At 43.8% G+C, this 21,585-nt stretch overlaps 1 protein-coding gene across 18 annotated transcripts in view; it reads left to right on the plus strand.

Moving 5' to 3' along the window:
* CADPS (calcium dependent secretion activator) overlaps positions 1 to 21,585 on the plus strand; it is a 211,152-nt gene that overhangs the window by 130,615 nt on the left and 58,952 nt on the right. For 4 of the 18 annotated variants that reach the window (XM_071813271.1, XM_071813272.1, XM_071813276.1 and 1 more), the window contains exons 14-19: positions 100 to 264; positions 9,337 to 9,438; positions 10,391 to 10,454; positions 11,213 to 11,336; positions 13,739 to 13,807; positions 14,678 to 14,695. In XM_071813271.1, the coding sequence (XP_071669372.1) occupies positions 100 to 264; positions 9,337 to 9,438; positions 10,391 to 10,454; positions 11,213 to 11,336; positions 13,739 to 13,807; positions 14,678 to 14,695 (542 nt within the window). The remainder of the gene's footprint in view (positions 1 to 99; positions 265 to 9,336; positions 9,439 to 10,390; positions 10,455 to 11,212; positions 11,337 to 13,738; positions 13,808 to 14,677; positions 14,696 to 21,585) is intronic. The other 14 variants (XM_071813281.1, XM_065845499.2, XM_071813285.1 and 11 more) reach the window with 7 other exon arrangements.

A 21,585-nucleotide genomic window follows, 5' to 3' on the forward strand; every position in this document is an offset into this window, starting at 1 on the left:
GTTTCCTTTTGGTTTATTTTGAGTTTTTTCATGCTTTCTTCTTGTTTCTTTCACTTTTGCTGCTGGCCTTGCCCCCTGCGTTTCAATCACTCCCCAAAGCCAACACATGGCAGAATTACTTGGTGGGTCACAGCCAAGTGCAGACGGCGAGGGGGGCAAAGTGTCTCATGCCTCTGCCGCTGAAGCGGAGACTAAAAAGGATTCCAAAAAGGAGTCCAAAAAAAGGAAAGATTCCAAATCCCAGCCGAATCCAGAGCCGAAAAGGTAAGCAAAAGCACACAGTGCACAGGAGTGTGTTGTGGAGAGCACCGGGCTCCTCGGTCACTGAGCACACTGGGCAGGCTGTGTCCCTGCAGCACGGGGACACCTGCCACAGCACTGGTGTTTGGGTCATACGCTCTCCTGGGAGCTGAATGGTGTCTGGGCACCCACGTCCCATAGGTGGTCAGGGTCATGAGTTTTTTGGAGATTGCTGACACAGCATATAGGGGATGAGACTGAGCAGGGAAAACTGGCAGCCCCGTCCCCCTCTTCCATAGAGAGGAGGTTGTTGTGAGGACAGGACCTGCTTCAGAGCCTGCTTAGCCCATAACGGAGAGGAGATCAGATGCTGATCCTGACTACCCCAAGGGCCTCTTCACAGGATCCAGCATAGCCAGAGCTGGAGCCTCCTCTTCATCAGGGCTGGCAGCAGGAGGTGTCTGACGGTACCAACCAGGGTGACTCCCCGCCATTCCCTCCCCATGAGGCCGGAGATTTGTGGGCTCAGGAAAATGTCTTGCCTTAAAACCCCTGTGGTGTGTAGATCCCAGTAAGGTGCCTGTACAGCCGCCCAGGGCTGCATTTGGCTGCTGCACCGTGCTGGGAGGCTACTGGGTGCTGCCGAAGGGGCCACTAGCCACAGCCAGGTTATTCCAGTAATCCATTTGAAATACAGAGTGTTTCAAAAAGAAAGACCCAATATGTTACAATTACACAAAAATTTACAAATGGTTTAATGAACTATCAAGTTTTAGTAACCTTTTTATAAATGCTCTATGTTCTTTCCACCTGCTGTATGGGCAATGTTGAGATGATAGCTGAAAGTTCATGGTTGCAGAGAAATAGCAATTTCAATTTGGGTCCATCATTTTGAAACACCCTGTGGTCTAAGAAAGGAACGAGATGTTTTGCTGTGACTTGGCTGTCTTTAGCTGATGGTTGGCTGAAGGTTTATATTCCCTCTTGGTCACTGCCATCTCTCCGTTGCCTGGGGATTACGGGAGCTGCGAGGCTGAAGCATTGCACCTTCTCACCGAGGAGAGGCTCTGCCCAACACCCAGGAGCCGGGGGAGTTTGGTACAGAGACTGTGAGTGCAGTTCTTGGCCTCTGCTATTGGGAGGTCACCAAAAGGGACCGCAGGGGGTCTGAGAGAAAGCACCACTATGTACCTTTGGTGTCTGCTATCAGAAATCTGAATATCTGAGCAGAAGAGTCACGATTTCTTTTTGGAAAGCTGTTAAGGCCACATGCATCGTGCGTTTGCAAGCTGGCTGGCAGGGAGCGACCGAAAGCCAATATTTACCCATACAGTCCTTACTGGCAGTTGCGACATGTGTAAAGCCGGGTTCGCTTTAGCTACGTCCCTTTCTCCCACCTGCCACAACCATACGTTGCTCATTGCCTTAGAGCTGGCCGTGCTGTCCCTGAGAAACCTATAGCTCGTGGCAAAGCTGAAAACTTTCGGTGTAAAATTTGTCGAGGCGGGAGCACACCTGGCCTGGGACCTGGCACAGTGTCTGATAGAGCATCTTGGAGCCTTGCATTTAATTGTTATTGGTATGCACAGTGGTCTGGGAAGGATTAAAGTCATGATGTGTTTTTCTGTTTAACAAAGGCTTCTTTTTCTGTCAAATCTGAGAAAGTGTTGATTTTCTTTATAAAAGGAAGTTCCTTCACTTTTATACAGTAAAAAAAAAGCCCGAATGGGTGGTTTAGCTTTCCCCAGAATGAGGTTGGCTGTCAGTCAGAATATGCCACCCAGTAATGAAGGTCGAGCAGGGAGCTGATTCCACGTGGCTATCAATCTCCTGTATTAGCAGCAGACAGTGATGGAGCTGAGGTGGGCTGTCTGTTTGCATCGTGTTTGCATAAGGTCAGGCAGCGAGACAACAGTCGCTCGCAGTCAGCGGGGAAGTGCAGGCGGGCTGCGGTGCGGATGCTGAGGACAGCCCGAAGGTCAAGGCTGACAGGATGACAGGCGTGAGCACGGGGACGATGACTCCTCGCCTGTCTGGTCTCTGCCTCGGTGGCACGGCCACCAGAGCCGGGACGGGAGCAGGACGTCTGCTGCTGGAAATGCACCTCCAGCTTGGAGCTGACCCTGCGACCGCAGCAGGTGAAATGGTCAAAACGGAATTTGGAGGGATGTTCTGGAGCCCTGTTGCTTCGTATGTCAGAGTTTAGTGTCTCTCCCTCCTTTGGGCTCATGTAGCTTATTCAGACCCCTGATAGCCTGACATAATCCCTCCAAACCAAGGCTGTAAATCACTGCTATTTGCATGACAGTCCCCTTAATTTTTCCGTTAACTTCAGCCTTTTCCAAGTAAAAATTGAGTTAAACATAAATTGCTGGTCCTAAGTTTCACCTCCTGCAGAGATACCTGAATACGCAACATGCAGGCTGTCAGAAAGGCGGGGACCAGCAAAAGACTGAATATCCACCCGACTTTCTGCTACCCAGGTACTTGCTGTTCATGAAGACTGAGAAGCTTGAGACTTTTCACTATTGTGGTCACTACTGAGTTGATAACGGGGTTTTTGCCCACCAAGTATCACTGGATGCCTTTTGTAAAGTCCTGCTATTATGAAAGCTGTTGTGATTTCTGATGTGTTTACCTACCTGACAGCTAAGAAATGCATAGCATTATTCAGGCATCTGACAACACACACCGTGTGTTTACTGATATCTATTTGCTTTTGGTACCACCACCATAGTATTGAGGCCGTTGTTGTCCTTTATCAATAGACCTCCAAGAAAACTAGCGAAGGTGAGAAGCAGGAATGGTTTTGAGAAGACATCATGATTTTGGATAAAACTGTGAAAGGTCTTACACGATCGCCCGAGTCCTTCCCTGCGTTCTGTTGCTGTGTTTGTCACCGTCTTCACCTTGGAAGGCTGTGGCAGCACTGACAAGGCAGAGAAATGATGTGTTAGAGGAGCCTCACTGCTTCCCTGTCTGTGCATGGGACAGGCATTGTGGAGCAGAAAGTTGAGCTCAGCTTTCCCAGGCCCAAAGACAGCGCCTAAACTTTGAGGGGTGATTCCTGCCCCTTTCGAACAAGTGGCTTTCAGGAGTGACCTTGGTTTGCATGTGCCTTTTTTTGATTTAGCCATGTGAAAACTTTCATTTTAAATGTTAAAGTTGGCATCAAAAAGGACTCTTTCTATGCTTGCTAATCCCGAACTTTTAAAAAATAAGACTAGAATATTGTTTGTGTGCGTGAGAAGTATTAGAAGACACAGAGCTTACCAAAATCAGGATGCCAGACTGAATCCCCTCCAGTCCAAGAATGGTTGAGCAACATCATTCTCTGTGAGTTGTTCAATGAGTATTTACCCATGGTCCAAGCAGTTACCAGTACCTGTATTAATTCATTTGGTATATCAGTGATTTGCCTTTTCCACTATAAGCTGGAAAAACTTGTTTTCAAGAAGTAGCTCTTTCATTAGCTAACATTAGTTTTAGCTTTCATTAGTTCTTTACAACTGTAAGCCGGCAGAAATAATGTTGTTGTCATAAACCTTGGGGAACTGAAAAGTCTGCACAACACATTTGTAATTTTTTCCATTGTATTCTAATTACGTATCTGGCCGTTTCACATAAAGGCAAGATTTGCATACAGCTAGTTAAAAAAAAAAAAAGAAGAGCATTTTTTGTCACTTAAAAGAAGTAGCAAATATATGAACACTTTATCACAGTATCTTCACATGCTCCCCGTAGTACTTTGTGTTTAGTTTCCACATCTCGTTCAGGTGAACCGCGCTGGCTGCAGGGAGGCAGGTTAAAGCCAGGCAGGGCGTAATGCTGTAACCTGTTATTAGGTGCCGGCTCCATGTCCCATCCAGCCCCGTGACGAGTCTGCAGTGGCACAGCGCGCGTGACGGCCGTGTGTCGGATGGGATCCGGCGTCTGTGCTGAAGGGAGGTGGGTTGCCAGCCACCAGCAGATACCCGACTCGGTGCAGCCAGCTGACGTGATTGATGACAATGGGTGTAGGATGGCAGTGCTCAGAAACCATCCGCTCCAGCCGCGGCGTGTCAGGGGTGTCGATCGCACATGAGAAGCGATGAGCTGTGACTTGGCTCGGTGCTGCAGCGCGGAGGAGAGCCCGAGCGAAACGAAGGCAGGAGTTGGGAGGATGAAATGGCTCCTGTGCTCGGCAGCATCTCCAGCGGGTGGCTGGGGCAGCGCTCAGGAGAGCTGGGCTGAACAAAGGGCTTTCAACCCGCAGATCATGCACGGTGTGAATTAACCAAAGAAAAGGGAGTTTGGGAAAAAATCTGTGTTTTCTGAATAAGTGTATTTTCATGGGGTTTAAACAGGTGGGCTCTTTCAGGTCAGATTTGCTGGGGGAGTTGTAGGAGGCAGCTGTGGTCCTGCCCACATCCCCAGAGTCCATCCCTGTGCGGTGGGACCTCGCGCAGGCGAGTCTTCCAGCCTTTGAAAGCCTCTGCTGGCACATGCCGTCCAAGGCACTAATCATCGATGTTTACTGTATAGCTCATATGTGCTGCACCTGGCAACCAGCAAGGGAGCTGAAGGCAGCACGTGTTTTATTTTTGAGTTGTTACTTTAAAAATCAAATTATTTGCACCCGTTTTTGACATTGTTTTTTTTCTCCTTGGCTCTGTATGCCAGGGCTCACAGTGCATGCAAAGATCTGTTTGCTACGTGTAAACAATATTTTCCTCAGTAAAAAAAAAAAAGTGTAGACAAGTTAAACATAAAAGGTGTAAAAGATGATATGTCTTTTCGTTTATAAGCCATCATGGTATTTCATACAGGCTTATGTCAAAGAGATTAACCCACTGGAGCTATACTGTATATTTATGATTGCATACAAATGCATGCTATTGCTTCGTATATTAGTCTTTGATAAAAATCATTTTGATATATTTGTTTTAGCAGCATAACTAGCCCTGGGGGCACCGGGTATAATTAGAAAAGGGCATGAGGGGAGGCGGGGCTTGTAGAATAAAGCAGTGGCCTTAGGATCACAGGTCCTAATTATAATTTATAATTAAATTCGAAATTTGCACAAACCATCTAAGCTAAACAAGGACTATCAGTTTTGCTGTTTAAATTGCAACCCTTTTTTTTAATTTCACCACCTGCTTTGTTGATGTTATTGTTTTCATGGCTTAAAACTTAAAAACAAGGGGGGATTAGGAAAGTGGCATTTGAAACTTTTCATATGAAATATTTACAGTGGGAATTTACTAGTTTAGAGCCAACATAATGAATCTGCAGCAGAAGGAGTGATCTAAAACTTGTTTACTTATAATTAAAATTTTCCTTATTTATTTTTCTTGCCTTTTTTGCCCTTCTGCTTCCCGCTCTGCCCACAACTTCTGCCAAACACCTCAGTGTCCGTGAGCAGGAGCTGTAGAGTATTGGATGAAATTATGTCTCCACACAGATGGAAACATTTATGTTGTTTGTTGACCCAAATTCATAGACCGGAACCCATTTTGTCCCTCGTGCATCTGTACGTACCACATACATGCAGAACTTTTTTCACCCTTCTGCTCTCTTCTCATTCCCCATCCCTGGTTGTGTTTAATATCGATGTGGTTGTGGATTGCATGTGAGAACATCTGATTCCTCCAGCTGCACTTTAGCGACCCTTGCTGCAGGAATGTTGCTCGCTGGAGGAGTCGGTGCTTCTGTCCATGAGATCAAATAGCAAATATCAAAGTTGAGCTGAGGACCTTTGCCGCAAAGAAAGTTGCCGATAAGCACCAGAATGAGCTGGCACAACTTGAGCTTCTCCTGGGGATTTTTTTTTTCAGCCCTATCAGCCATGTACTGGAATTGTCTAGAGCACAGAAGTGAATCTTCAATTATAGCGATGCTAAGCTATATACCCTTTGTGTTCTTGCAAAAGAGAAAATAAATATGTTCCCTCAAAAAGATTATGTTTTCAAAGTATATTTGACTTGAATATTTAATTAGGTTTCAAAATTATCAAGCTAATAAATTAAGTGCAAGGCTTTGGGTAGTGTTTTTCCAGTTCTATGTATATCCTACATTTGTCACTAATTAATGAGTTCCTAATGCTTCAGCTTCTGGGAAGATGAGCAACAAAGATTAACATAACTAGTAAATCCGAAGATGTGCAGCTGGGTTATAGTATTTGAAATTTGACAAAAACATTGGAAGTATTATTATTTGTGACATGGCTCAAGATGGGGGATTGTGAGGAAAGCAAAGATGACAGAACTGGTGCTAACCACTGTGACAACAACTTGAAAAGCAGCCGACATGACATCTTTCCTATCATGCTGCCGAAAATGTCAACTTTGTGAAGGACAGTGAGAAAATGGTTTGCCGAAAATTTGAAAGGTAGATTCAAGAGATGCTCATCATGTCAGATGCAATATAGTCCACAGCTGGGTGAGAAAGGGAGTCCTTGCCGTGGTGATGGCTCTCGGTTGGCAGGCCCTTCCAGACATCTGCGCTGCTCCAAAAATGGCTACAGCTGACCTGTAGATTCTCTCAAGTTTGCAGTAGGATACATGAGGGCAGCGTGTGTTTGCACCTCCCAGTTTGGAGGGAGCAGTGACCAGAGTCACCAGGGTAGATGTCCTCCTGGCTCACAAAGACCCTGAGAAAGGTAAAGACCAGGGTGTGACCACAGGTTAAGCCTACGCGGTCTACGTGTGCCTCGGTGGTTGGGTTGGTGTCCCTTGGGGCACTGGGGCTTGTGCAAGAACCGTGTTGGCCAGAGGTTTGCTCTCCAGAGCCCACCCTTCATCTTCACGTGAGTCAGCATTTTCACAGCAATGCTTCTAGAGCCAGCACTGCCCAGCTGGGATGCGACTGATGTAGTCACATCAGACCATTTTGGGTGTCCAACACGAGTCGTTACATGGTGAGCACCAGATAACAGATTCTGGAAAAACTGAAGCCCTTTGAATACAGTGAAAAACGGTGGTTCGTGACCCAACCTCAGCTGTCAGATCCTGCCATTAAATCTTGCCAGTTGAGGTTATTGACCCAGCAAAGGGTAACAAAACTTTCAGACCATTTCCAGTCCATCAGCAAATCACTACCAGGGCAGGCAGCTTTTCCTACCTTGTTTGTCAGGGCTGATACAATTAACCTACTGACACTCTGAGCTGTTATGGGTACGGGGTGGGAGGAAACGTATGCTAAAAGTCAAATGAGGGCTTCAAGCCTGCCCCTTAATGTATGGCATTTATTGAGAGCAAAGCAGACACTGTGAGGTGCACAGCATCACAAAAGGCACGAACATCTCTGTCTGAATATTGAATATTTTATGGAACTTTGGAACAAAAATATATTAGACATTAATTTTTGCTTTATATCTAATTTAGTTTTTTTGTGGCTTGCTCATTTCTTCAAAATAACTAGTCCTAATTAGGTACTAATGAGACCAGATCCATACTTCCAAAACTGTTTATGAAATGTGTTCCCCAGCTGAGACATTTTATCCAAGTTTCAGCCTAAATCTTTTTTCCTTTTTTTTTTTCCTTAATAAACAAATGAATTTGGCAAATAATCAAGTAAAGATTTCTGATTAAATGCTGCTTAAATTTAAATACATCCCCAGTATTCGAGTCCTCTTCGGTGTCCATGTTGCAAGTTTTATTTAATGTATATTTAGCTTTAAAATTTTGCAGTAAATATCATGTAAGGTTTGCGAGTTCCTCTTCCAAAATGTTTTAATGGTATATTCACCTGTATTGGAATATCAGAGTTCATGTTTATGATGCTAAGAGCTTACTAAATGCAGGGTCAAGTAGAAGTGATTGTACAGATTTTATAGCTTTTAATTTTGTATAGGGTTGGGTGGTTTTTTTAAGTTTAGGGCCTTTGATTCTTTAAGAAGAAAATAAAGCCAACCAATTAACCCCTGACAGGAGGTTCATTAGGAGCTTTGTAATCCCTTGCCAAGTCTTTTGTATAGCAAAACCAGTCTAGTACTCTGGATTTATGCAGCTTAAGCGGAACACTGGAGGAGGCCTTTAAGTAAGAACATTTGTTCAATTTTAAGGCATCTTACATTACCTAAAGAGCGCCTGTGCCAGCAGAGTTGCCCAGGAGTACGCAAATCCATCGACTTTGCTCGCCAGTGTTGGGGAGCGGTGCCGCGGGTTGTCCGCCCAGCCGATGCCTTTGGTGGATGGATTAGAGTCGCTCTCGACAGGGATTCTGCTGTGCGGCGTATTTTTGCCGTGTGGGTGTGGGGGAGAAGGAGGGGATTGCTGTTTTCAGCTCTCGGATGGGTTGGCATCGGCAGAGGTCTGGGGTTAAAGAGCAGAGGGACCACCAGCCCCGGGAGAGCATCCACAGGGTTGACCCACACATTGTGCTCTGTGAAAGATGAGGAGCACCCCAAGGCAGCGGGACCCGGGGTCTCACAATGCACTCCTGCGCACTCCTGAAATACAAGAGTGTCATAAATAGTCCGAGAAAATCTGTGAAAAATGTGTTAATTTTTATAAATTGAAATTAAATGATCGAAGAGGCTTTGCATTTTCAAATACAAAATGCGTGTTGCTCTCTGGGCACATTTCAGCAGAATGTGTTGAAGATGGTTCACTTCAAGAAATCACTGTAATGGGGTGATTCCGTGGTTATGAAGGAGTGCAGAATTCTGTGTTCTGTTCATATATACACCTGCTGTTCATATTCTTTTATAGTGTGATTTGTATTGAATTAGTAGCTGATTTTTCTGCAGAAATCCCGTCCCTGTTTTGTCAGCCATGGGCCCAATCCTGCAGTGAGAGCTGGCATCACGCTCCCTGTCATATACCTATATTTAAAAGGGGATTCTGCTTTTTCTGACTTCCCTGTCACAGAAAAAATAAGGGGGGGAGGGAGGTTTCCACATCTAGATTATCACTCTGAGAGAGGATATTTATTTATATGTTTATTTCTGATGCCGGGGCAGTGACCAACCGTGTCTCGGGGTGGCACATCCTCTGTCCCAGGTCTCACTGTTGGTGACGTCCCTTTGCAGAGGGCAGCGTGCTGTGTGCTCTGGGGTTGAGTTACCAGGGTGGTGAGGTGGAGTCCGAGTCACTCGTGACATTTCTCCTCCAGGCCTGACGGGATCGGAACTGTGACTGTTGATGAGAAAGAGCGTTTCGAAGAGATCAAGGAGCGGCTTCGTTTGCTTCTGGAGAATCAGATCACGCATTTTAGGTAAAGGCAGAGAGCCCAGGCTGAATGCGAGAGGACTGGTTTCCTCCCGGCTCCCTCCTATAAGCAGCAAAGCCAAAAGGCAGGTTTTGAATGCACATGGGAATTTTGCAGAAGTGACACAGACCTACATGGGGCACTGAAGCTTGCACTGCAGTATTTTTGCAACTGGAGAGTGATTTTAAATATATAACCTTTAAAGGGTGTTTCAGTCTTGCTCCTACAGGCATGTTAATACTGTGGATTTTTTCTACAATACAGGGTGTTTCAAAAAGATGGACTCAGTTTCAGAGGGATAGTGATTCCAAATTGGGTCCATCTTTTCAAAACAGCCTGTATAACAAAACCAAAAAATATCCGTTGTCTTCTTATTTCTCTGTTCCCCTCAGCTCAGCTATTACCCATTTATTTTCTCTTCTCCCTAGTACACAGACAGGCAGGGCTTTCTGCAGGGATGTCACAGTATAGAAAGGATGGATGGTGCCCCCACAAAAAGGGATTAATTGCCCCCCCTGCACACCAGCCAGGCTCTGGGTGGGTCACGCACGTTTGCAGGCAGACGGGTGATGTGCATTCGCCCACAGAGCCCCCATGTCAGCATCGCCGAGTCTCCTGCTGGAAGTAAATGTCCCTTCCAGAGGGGCGCTTTTTTTTCTATTTTTTGCCAGAAGGTGATAATTAACTCTTTCCCGGGAGATCTAAAAACTTTCCCAGTGGCACATGAATTTAATAAACTGCTAAAACTATCAGCTTATTACTACCGTGTGTTCTGTTTTGCTGCTTTACTGTCCACACTATCAGACCCTTTCAGAAAGTTACCCTGTAGAAAGACTGCTCATTCTGGGCAGAGGAACTAAAGAATTGCTTGGGCATACTCAGGAAAGCATCTTTGTAGTGCTGGAAAGGCTTGTTCACATGAACCTGGTCTGATGTTAACATAATGTGGTTTTTCTAGGTACTGCTTTCCATTTGGCCGTCCAGAAGGTGCACTAAAAGCTACTTTATCGCTGCTGGAAAGGGTAAGCCTAAGAATAACAGAGAGTAGTTAAAATTACTTGTATTCATGTATCTTTCCATCCGGAAGAGCTTGAGGGACTGTTGTTTTTGCACAGGATGTCTAATTAATCACAGTTACTATTGAAATGTGGGGTGTGAGGTGGGGTCGTTGTCTCTCCTGCCTGAGCTGGGAGGCGGGTGGGCAGCCCGGCCGGTGAAGCAGCACAGCTTGTGTCTGTGGTGAAGGATCTTGCTGGCAAGGCTCCACACCGCAGCCCCTGTGAGCAATGCCTGGCTGCTCTACGGTGAAATTCCCATCTCAAGGCACCCTCATTCCCCCTGGGCATATGAAACCTGCTCACCGTCATCCACCCATCCCTAATTCAGCCTTACTGCTGCTCCGACATCCTTCTCACCTCTGCTGACTTGCAGTATGGCCAAGCCCAGACCCGAACTCAAGTCAATCAGCAGAGCCCAGGAAGGGCATAACGTTGCCTGGCACTGGGGAAGTGATGCTAGATCTTGATGTCATGCCCTAAGAAGTCAGAAGCACAGATTTCAGGGCATGCCATAGGGTATAGATACAGAAGGGAAATAATACAGCAGGGGTAGGTCCCCCGTCTCAAGCTGGCCAAGGTGACCTTGTAGTGGATCCTGCATCTTGTACACATACTCCAAGAGCCACACAGCGCTAATGTAGGAATGCATGTGTGTGCTGGGCTTGGAGAAAAGCAGTACTGTGTGCCCGATGCCACAACAAATCAGATTTTCTTGTGTCAAGGTTCTGATGAAAGACATAGTTACTCCGGTCCCTCAAGAGGAGGTAAAAACAGTCATCCGTAAATGCTTGGAGCAAGCAGCTCTAGTCAATTATACTCGACTGTCAGAGTATGCCAAAATTGAAGGTAAGGCTCTTTCTTTGTGAAATTACAATTTTGTTATATTTCTAGGTGGCAACTGTGTCTGGGAGCTATTTAAAAGAAGCTCATTTGCTATTTATTCGTCTGTCAATAACACTGATATGATTCTGAGTCATTTTTGTGGTGTTGGCTTTGGAAGCAGTTAAGAATAGAAGCTATGCAAAACGCCTATTTTTCTGAAAAACAGAGAGGAAACAGTTAAAAGGAACTGTAGCTTACTTTTTTTTTTTTTTGATCGTTAGTGCATTTGGCCAGTGGTGTGGTATTCAGACTCATGTCGTGCCTTTAAAAAACAAATTGAGAAATACTTGGGATGTCATCTTTGCAGCTGAAGGTATAGTGCAGCTAATTGCTTGTGACAGTGGAGTTCAGGAAACAAATGAAAAATCAGAAGCTGAAAAACTGTTTAATCTATGCTTAATCATTTGTAGCCAATTTAAAATGTCTTTTTTCTGGGAGTGTTTCATTGTCTTTGCAGTTTGCATAGCAGTCATTGATCAGTGATCCCCTACTTGCATCAGATTTCATTCTTGTCACTCTAAATCTGGCATAGCTGATATTATTGACCTTTGAAGTTGTGGGAGAATAATAACCAGTGACCAGAGACACATGTAGCCATCAAAAAGACATTTTAAAGCTTGCTAGAGGATACGTGTTAGCTGAAGCTCTACAATCCAGTCGTTCTTTACGTGTTAATCAGTTTATGTTGGTATCTTGTTGGCTGCTATTCCCAACTTGAAACTCCTACCCAACTTTATCCAAGTTCCCAATTGCTTAAACCTGTATGTTCCAGATGGTATGTTCTGCTCTAGACTTTGGGTTTCTGTCATGTGTGATGTGTAGCTTTCCCACAGCTGAGGTTATTGTTAATGCCTCTAGGACAATATTGAGAGGAGGAAAAAAAAAAACCCCAAACTCCCTCTGATTTGTTCTTAGGTCTTGTTTACATGAAAAATTGGGTTATTACATGACAAATTGTCCAGGTTCTGTACTTGACATGTCCTCTCTTTTTCCATTTTTTTTCTGTCTAACAATGCAAATTGTGTACCAGTGGTAATGAATTCATTGTTATGCATCCAGTGAGAAACACTTAAGAATTGGGCACTAAAAGGATGTTTATCAACTCTTGACTTGGTAATGAGTGGCAAAAATAGACAAGGAATGAAGGTTTTATAAGCACTGTATTATCAGGCAATTTATCGAAGTACTCGGCTTCACAGGATATTTTAATTGATGTATTCTGTAAAATGTAATGTTTAAATATACTTGACGAGAATGGAGAAGGACTGAGAATCAAAAGCAGCTTTTCTGTTGATGGATGCTTCTACCCAGGGCTGGCTCCCTTAGGTTCTCTGTGTAAATATCACTAACTCGTTGGTAAGATTTGCTCTCTTCTTTCAGATAAATCTATGCAAAAACAAACTTTATGATCTGTAAGTAAAAATGCATTCATTTCCAAAATAGAACAGTTAGTGTGTACTTTTCCTTTTGTGCCTCAATTCTTCTTGGTTGTGTTAATTATCTGCCCTCTTTTTCGCACTGTGACTTTTAGGTCTGGGAATACTTTGAAGCAACAAACCTTTTTTTTTTTTTCCAGCTACCTTTTCAGAGAAATAGTTCATTCCACACTACCTGCTCTCTTCTGCTTTTCTTCTCCTTTATCCGTGATTGGCCACAGCCACTTTTTGACACTATCTCTACAAAAGTGGTTGTAACACCAATTTCCAAGCATGCTGGGATTGTTAATTTGAACAACCCAACATCCGCCAGCTGCATGCATCAGGTTTTCTCTCATGAGCATAGTCCACTACGTGTTCAAATACTTCCTTAGAAGAGCAAATAACCAATTTACTTTGCTCAGATGCGTTCCTGCGCGCCGTACATGGCTTTGAAATCTTGGTTTTGAAAACTGATGTTTGAATAGCCATGCATTTAGGAGAGCTTTGTCAGAGGTGCAAAGCCACATCAGTCGCAGCGCTGCTCGAGGCTATGCTTATGAAGAAATACCTGTGAAAGTCTTAGATACTGAAGGCTGAAATCCTTAGTATCTCGGAGCCTTAAACCAATGAAATTCTATTTCCCTCTGTTCATAATGTTTTGATCATTATATTCTTGCAAACAGTTCAGAGCAAACCTCTGGAGTCATGGTCACAGCCTCTCTTGTGACTCATGGGCATGCTGAATGGTTAATCCAGTAGATCTCCAATTTTAATCCTTTTTTTTTTTTCTTTTTTTTTCTTTTTTTCTTCCTTTTATCCTGTGTGTATCCCAAAATACTCTACGGCTACTTTCCTTTTAACCTAATATAAAGTTTTCCTCTGACCTATAGCCTGTAACCTCTTTACCTCTGACCTAAGCCTCTTGCATGCCCAAATCCTCTTTTATAGGGAAAAAGAGAGAAATGTATGAGCATCCTGTCTTCTGCTTGGCCTCTCAAGTGATGGATTTAACCATTCGTGAGTACCTACCACCCTCCTCTCCATGCTGTCCTCACTCTTTCTGTTTTCATTACCTCAAGAAAGTCCAGATCCAAACCAACTCACTCTCCTTGCTTCAAGTCTTTTAGCATTGGCTTGTCTGTTGCTTCTGTCTGTGAAACCCAGTGTGAGAAGTCCAGTCACTTTTTATCAGCCTAAACCAGGTTAGACAATTAACTCATCTGTTTGTGATTAAACTCAGATCGTCTGTAAGTTTTTTCAGTTCTTCTTTATGTCCGTGACCTGAATGCATTTTTACTTTGCTTCTGTGTAACCCCAATTTGTAAAGTGCTTGTCACTGGTACACAATCAAAAGGTAGCAGCTACATCGGGGAGAAGTGAGCTAGAGGTCAGATAAAGGACGCTTGGAAAAAGCCATCCCTTTGCCCGCGGATAAGATCTTTACCCAGTCCTGTGTATAAGATCGTATAAGGCTGTCCTTTCTCTGTACATCGGATCTTACGTGTCTCCTGTCTGTTAGCTCTCGAGCGGAAGGATGCGCTTTACTCGCTCTCCTCCTCGATTTTTTTACTGACTCCTTTGCACCGAGCTCTGGAGGGGACGTCCCAGCCCCGCTGTCACTTGGAAGTCCCCTTGGTGTCCTCAGAGCTCGCCCTCTCTGTTTTTTTTCTATTTGTGCAGCGTTTTCTTTCACCTCCGTGAAAGGAGCTTCTTTTGGTAACCCCATGCTTTGGGGGGTGGGGGGCGAGACGGGGTGACTTTTCTTCTTTTCAAATGTCATATATCACGCATAACTGGGGGGCTGTGCGGTCCACTTGCTCATTAATCCTGCATATCTGTTCTTGTTTCTCTCTTTTCTCTCCTTGTTGCTTTCTCTCTTTCATATAGAGAATCAAAAGGACGCAGGTGAACAATTGTATATGCATTATAAATTGCTAGGACTGTTGAGTTATATTTATTTTGTTTTCCTTTTTTCATAGCTCCTTAAGATATGTACTCCTTCAGGCTGAAAATGGAGATGCATTAATACTTAAGGAGTTAATTTGTGCTGTCTATGTAATCTCCTTTCCTTTCTTCCTTAGAATAGAGTGTAGATTAGAAATACCTTATAGCAATATACTATCTTCTTAAGAGACAATTTTAGAGGAGTCTAGCCTTTGTAAAGAGGTTTCTTGTGTTCCAAAAGAACTGCAGCTTATTTGGGGTGAAAAAATGTTGGTGATTTGGCCATTAATTTAACACACCTAACAGACACATTTACAACTAAACTAATGTTCATTTTCGGTTTTTCATATCCTCTGTTTTATGCCCTGATGGGAGGACTGGGTTCTTAATTCCTTTTGTTTTCTAATTTTTTGTTAATGTGGTGTAACAAACAATCTGGTGGGACAGAAGTCATGTTTGTCTCTTGTTTATGACCTGTGGTGACTTGTACCAAGGCAAAGGCTCAGCTCAAGTGCCCGTCTCTTCTGAAGGGCCGGTGGAGCTCTGCAGCCCCTGTTCTCATTTCTGTTGTATTCCAGAGTCCCAGTGCGACAGTCCTTGAAATCTGAACTGTTCATTTCTTTTTGTGAATAGATTGTTCTGTATTGTGGGCTAAAGAAAAAACAGGAAAAAAAAAAAAGAAAAAGATAGGTCGATTTCAACTCTGTTTGCAAAGGGAAGTTTCTTTTAAAAAGCAACACAAGAGGATAGGCCAGGTTCTGACCTGGCTTCCCCAAGTCTCCGCAGCTCAAATTTGGCCCAGGATTTAGAGCGATTGCATGCGACTAAAATTAATTTTGAATAGCAATAAGTATTTAGAAAATGGAAAATAATTTTTCCCTTCAGCCATGAGAGGTGCAAATGAACAAATAGCGCATAGAACAATCCCAGCTATTACCATTAACTGCAGTGGATCAAAGCGAGCGCAGGCTGTTGTGCATTGAGCACGATAAATGTGCTGAGCATCGTGCTCACTGGCAGCGGCTCATCACGTGCTTAGAGTTTAGAAATTCAGAAGGGCGTTTCTATGGCCCAGCTCATTTAAAAATTAACCTGCTTCTTCTCGGTGCTTGGAGTGAGGAGTTGTCACTCTGCCGTTTCATGCCCACAAATCTCCTGTTATCTTAAATGAAAAATTTTCAGGCAAGGTCAGCAGGACTCAACTTGAAATCAGTTCCTCAGCTTAAACGGAGTCAAAAGTGACTGAGTTTTGGCCTGACTTTTTATTTATTTTGCCAGAAGCAAGAACAAAAATAAGATACTGAAAACAGCTTCTTAAAGACACAAATGTCACCCTTTAATGTCCTTTTTCCTGAAAAGCATGTAGTCTCTTGCCTTGCTTTAAAAATATTGATTTTAAATAGAACATTAAACAGACCATTATGCTAAAACAATTAAAGATGAATGACTTGTTTTAATTATTAATCAGACAAAACTACTAACACTCAGATTAATAAGTGCAACCTTTTAATAAGCATTCGTCTGCTTATTTATATAAGTTGGGAATCCATCATTGCTTTAGAAAAGAATAACTTCCCCATCCCTTAAGCACGGGATTTGTGAAATGTACTGCACTGTGTTGGAGTGCCATGGCATTGCAGGGTCCCATGAACACAAGCGCCACTTTGCACTACTGGAGTTGGGTACAGGCAGTGTTAGAGCTGGTGCCAAGGTTGTCAGTTTGGCGATGAGTTGTGTTTAGCATAAGACTTTTTTTTAATTAGTTTTCAGACTGAGTATTCCTCATATTGTGATTTGGTTTTGGTCTCTGTAAAGAGAGGCTTCCCCTGGTAATGCTGAGTTGGCGCACAGAGGTGAGAAGTGGAGGAGATGTGGGGATGGAGGCAGCTCTTGCCTTGCTGCTCAGTGCCAGCGCGGCACAGTGATGGGGAAAGTACCTGGAGAGCAGACAGACCCACTGCTCTGTCACCAAGGAAAATCAGCTGCTCCCGGGCTATCTAAAAATGCCAGTTTTGTGTGTCCCGCAACTTCCCCGGTGCCTGTCCAGGGAAGCGAGGCTCCAGAGGCACATCATCTCACCGCGCTGCATCGCCAGCGTCCGCAGCACTCCCCAGATCTGGTGGGGAACCCTGACTTCCCTTGAAAATGCAGCCAGTGGTGGTGCCACAGTGGGTGCAAAGCCAAATCCCAGTCAGACAGACATCTCTCAGGTGCCTGCCTCGGGCTGGGACCCGGGTGCACCCGCGGGAGACGGACCGAGCGTGGCGGCTTCGGCTGCGTCAGCCTCTGCTGGCACCGGCCGTGGAACATCTTGCACATAGCGCTCACCCCAGCAGGCGTGGAAAGTGTCCTCAGCTGAGGAAGCAGGTGCAGAAGAGGCTGGGTTTAGACGAGAGCGATACAGCAGGTTGTGAAAGAAGCAGTGGTATTTTTCAAGATGCTCGTACTAGTCCTTGTGACAGTCCTCATGCTCACTTTACATCACTTGCCTTCCCTGTTTCTCAATCTCAGCCTGGGAAGCTCTGTGCATGTACCCGTAACTCTGAGCGAGTGCGCTGAAGGACCAGGGACTGAGCTGCCTGTTGATTAACCTGGTCCCAGACAGAGAGGTCCGGTGTGGTTTGTCAGCCCAGCCGCCCCTAGGCAATCACTGCCAGCATTTGTGATAAAACAACGCTGAGAGGAAAAAAAAAAAAAAGGCATTCCCCAGATGAATATGGATGCAAAATGTATGAAAACACCAGTCTTTGTATGCAGAAGTAGAGACTAAAGTCATTAATAAATCATGCACTTTAGCTCAGTCATGACTACCACCTGTACTTGTGTGCTGCTGAACTGCTACTTTATTTGTTTCATTCCTTGGAGTAGCATTCAGCTGTGTTTAATGAAGATTTCATCTCGGCCTTTCGAAGGCGGCGTTAAAAGCAGTATCAAAGTTATTACAAGAGATTCAGAAATCATGAAGATCTGCACTGTGCCGTTATCTTTCTACAAGCTGCTTACCCACTGCAGAGCAACTTGCTGCCTGAGGCATGGGATACAATTCAAATATGCAGAAATTCCTCACTAGGCTGAATAACCATCAGAAAGTCAGGAGATCAGTTCTTCTCTCAGTACATTGAGTTTTAGCAGCTGAATTAGAGTCTTTCTGCATTGGAAAAAAAAAACCACAAACTATTAATTTTTCTTACTTTTAAAATAACACATCTTATTTTGAAAGATAAAATATCAGTGAAATCCCTTTCAGAAACACGCCAGTTCATTTCACTAATATAATAAAAGGCTGCTTTGTCTCATCCTCAGGCTGAGTCCATTATTCTTGATAGTTATCTTGAGAACAGCAACTCTTTATCATTTTCGCAAATAAACACACACATAACACTTATATACCAAAGCCTTTGGTGGAGATTGTGTATTTTTAATTATTACAAGGAAATGTTTGAGTCAGTGGCTACGCTTTTAAAAAATATGGAAAGTCAGTAATATACATCTCCTATTGCAAGTTTTATTCTCACTGTTGCTGATGTGTCAGTAGCCCATCTAGCAGAAATCATGGTGCCGAGTGAGAAATATGTAGTTTGAAAATTCTCCAGTCCATAGAGTCACAGACAATTAATTTTATGCAATATACATACCCAAAGTAGCATAGATTTTCCATTATGATACACCTGTAATACTCATTGCAGGCTGAAGATTATTGCAAGCACAACCCCAGAATCTGCCAAGTAATTTGAGTTTCTGCAAGTATTTTATTTGTAAGTATCTTGCAGAAGCTTAAAAACCTTTGGCAGAAGTTTGTCCAGGAAAGCATTTTGCTAGGTTGTTAGTGAGAAAGAAGCTGCTCCTGCCCCTGATTTCGGTGACGGAGGAGTTTAAATGTTGTCCATCTGACACATGTGAGCGATGAATACGGGAGCATTTCTGATGCCAAACTGGCTGTGGTGAGGGATTAGAGAGGAAAAGGACAGGGAAGAAAGAAAAGGCGAAGTGAAACAAAACCTGCCGCACACGTTGCAGCTGAGTGCTGGCAAGTGCCGTAAAACCCTTCCAGCCTTACTCATCTCCCTCGCTCCGAGCAGGAGCCGAGACACCCCATGAAAGGGACCTCACGTGTCATCTCCGAGACCTGGACCCAGAGAGGCGTGTAAAATCCAGTGCCTTATGGAACATTGCAGTCACAAACCCGTTTCTGTTTAAATTGATGAATGAAATTGATCACTTTGCTTAGCCAGACCTTAATCTTTTACATTTTCTTGCAATAAAGAGGCAACAAAGAAAAGTGTGGGTCAGGGCTCACGAGGTGTTCAGTGCCCCGAAGAAGGGAGAGAGCTCTTCCTCTCTTCTCCTTCAGCTCCAGCTCATTTTGCAGCCATTGTGTAAGAGCCCTGCATTTGGGTCTGAAAAATTTAAACAAACAAAAGACCTGAATATTTGTGCAGTTTTGGCCAGATCAGAATTACCTCAATAATTTGTTGTCTAACCTGCTGTAATCCCTTGTGGAAGCTTGTTTCCAAGAGCCGGTGGCGGTGGGGAGTGCCAGGAGCAGGGGTGAGGTGCCAGGGGGATCTCTCGAAGGTCTCCCAACAAAGGAAAAGCCACCCAGGACACTGTGCTGACAACTGCACAGCCAGAACCTCCTCCAGGCTGTTTTGTACACAATTTGTGAAGTGTCTGTGCTGCTGAATCTCTTGCCTCTTCCTCCTCTTCCCTCTCCACTAATGAGTCTTGCCTAGGACAGAAAACACTCGCACAAGTCGGGCCCATTCAACACTGTGGGGTCTGGATGTCTGTGAAGTCTGAAATCTATTTTTCCTTGAGTAGCTTGTTGGGACGCAGGGGCTGGACACACATTTAAGGGTCGCAGGGCTGAGAGGCATGGTGGGATGCAGTTCTGCGGTGCAGTTTTCCCTGGCTTTGTCGCTCCTAGGAGGAGCTCTTTCTCTTTGTCTCCCCCAACTTTGGAGCCTAAAGGACTCCCCTGAGTGGCAATGGGTTCCCACCACACAGTTGCCAGATGTGGGTGGGAGGAGATGTGCGGTCTCCTCTCCCCACAGTTCCTTCCGTCCAGGGACCTGGGCACAAACTGCCCTCCACAGTGATGAGCAGTAAAATATCCTTCCTGCATCTGCATGTGGAGCTCAGGACCCATCAGTGAGTAGTTACATTGAGTTCCTGCTTATGTTTTAAATTAGAGTGAAAGTCATCAAGGCCAATACCCAAAAAGCAGTTATTTTTGTCACTTGAGGCTAAGAGGTTTGTTTCTGGAGACAAAGCCACCCTTGATAAACATTGAAGAAGGATCAGGATGACTCCAGAGACGAACAAATAGATTTTCTTTTCCTGTTACCAGAAAACAACAACAACAAAAAGCCAGAAACCAGTAGCTTGAATCTAAGAGTCTGAATTAAATCATTACTTACCTTAAAAGACTAAAAATCTGTGTGCGTGCGCGCACAAGCGCATTGTATGTGTGTTTGTGTATGTATGTATATCTCTGTGTATGGGGAGACGAATCAACCTAACTCATACTCTTTAACTAACAGTTTACTTGAATATTCTTTATTATACTTTGATAAGTGTTATAGTTCTGCGAGAAATGAAAGCAATCAGGAATCTACTTTGCACAAGCCAACCGACTTTTTTTTCCTCTACTGGAAAATGCAAGCAAAATGGCAAGGACTTTTGGCAATAGAATGTCCAGACAAATATGCCAGATTCCTTGCAAATGTCATTATTAAAAATAGTCACAATGCTTCTAAAACCTGGTATTAAATGGAACAGAAACAATTGTGTTAAAATATTCACAGTATAGAATTTATTCTCTGGGTGTATGTAAAAGGAAAGGCTATTTTCTTTGAATTTTTCCTGTGCTGATATTGTAAACTATATGACAGATGGGTCAAGTCCTGATTGCAGTATTCTAACATTTGGAATAGCAAGTAACATATTTGATAGAGCTGGCAAGTTTTTATATATGATTCAACCCAGAATATAAAAGCCAGTAGAATTCCAAGTTGAAAATAATTAAATGAGCTGGAAACGATCAGGAACCACACATTTTTAAGTGACAGATTTTTTTACATGTTTAAATTGCACAAGAATATTTTATAGCTTCCTTTAACCAACAGTGACGTTTAATTCGAAAATGTGTAATTGATATTTGCAAAGCAATTAATTCCTGTGGCTCATTATTCTATTGCTAAATGTGCCTAAGCACAGGGCCGCTGACTTAAAGTGGTCTTTTTTAGTTCACCTTGTCTAAATTCCAGAGTTTTAACTGAATTACCCTGGTTCAGTTTCCTCATGTGGCTGCACGAAGTGCAGTTTCATACTTGTGCTGCATTTTTAGCTTTCTGATTGCACAGTCCCGTAGGATGTTGGAATCTGCTGACTTCTAGAATACGTGTTGTCGAATGGTGTCATTACCGTGTAATACTTGAAGTACCGATAAGCAGAAACCCAGCAGCTTATTCCATTTGTGTTTGATCGTTTCTGTTTATGTTCCTTTTGAAGTTTCCATCTTTTTGTCACTGTTTATGAAGTCATTTGTCTCTTTACTTTTGGCGTCTCTCTCTGTCATGCACAAGCAGCCCGTCCGTCCAAGCCTAAGCCACCGGCTGGGCCACCATCATCTCCTCAAACGCAGACTAACATGATAAATCACATGCTCAAAGGCATGGCCAAACAGCCGCCAAGTACTGTAATAGTCTTCCTTCCTTTTATTCAGTGGTTTTCTAGTCTAGCAGTTGCTTGTGTAGTAATAGAAAACTGGTTCTCATGTGCAGCTTTATACAAAATACCTAGCGCGATGTGGTAGGTTTTAGAAATTTAGAGGTAGCATTTATTTCAAA

This window comes from Patagioenas fasciata, chromosome 10 (genome assembly GCF_037038585.1).
Source record: "Patagioenas fasciata isolate bPatFas1 chromosome 10, bPatFas1.hap1, whole genome shotgun sequence".
NCBI classification, from domain to species: Eukaryota; Metazoa; Chordata; class Aves; order Columbiformes; family Columbidae; genus Patagioenas; species Patagioenas fasciata.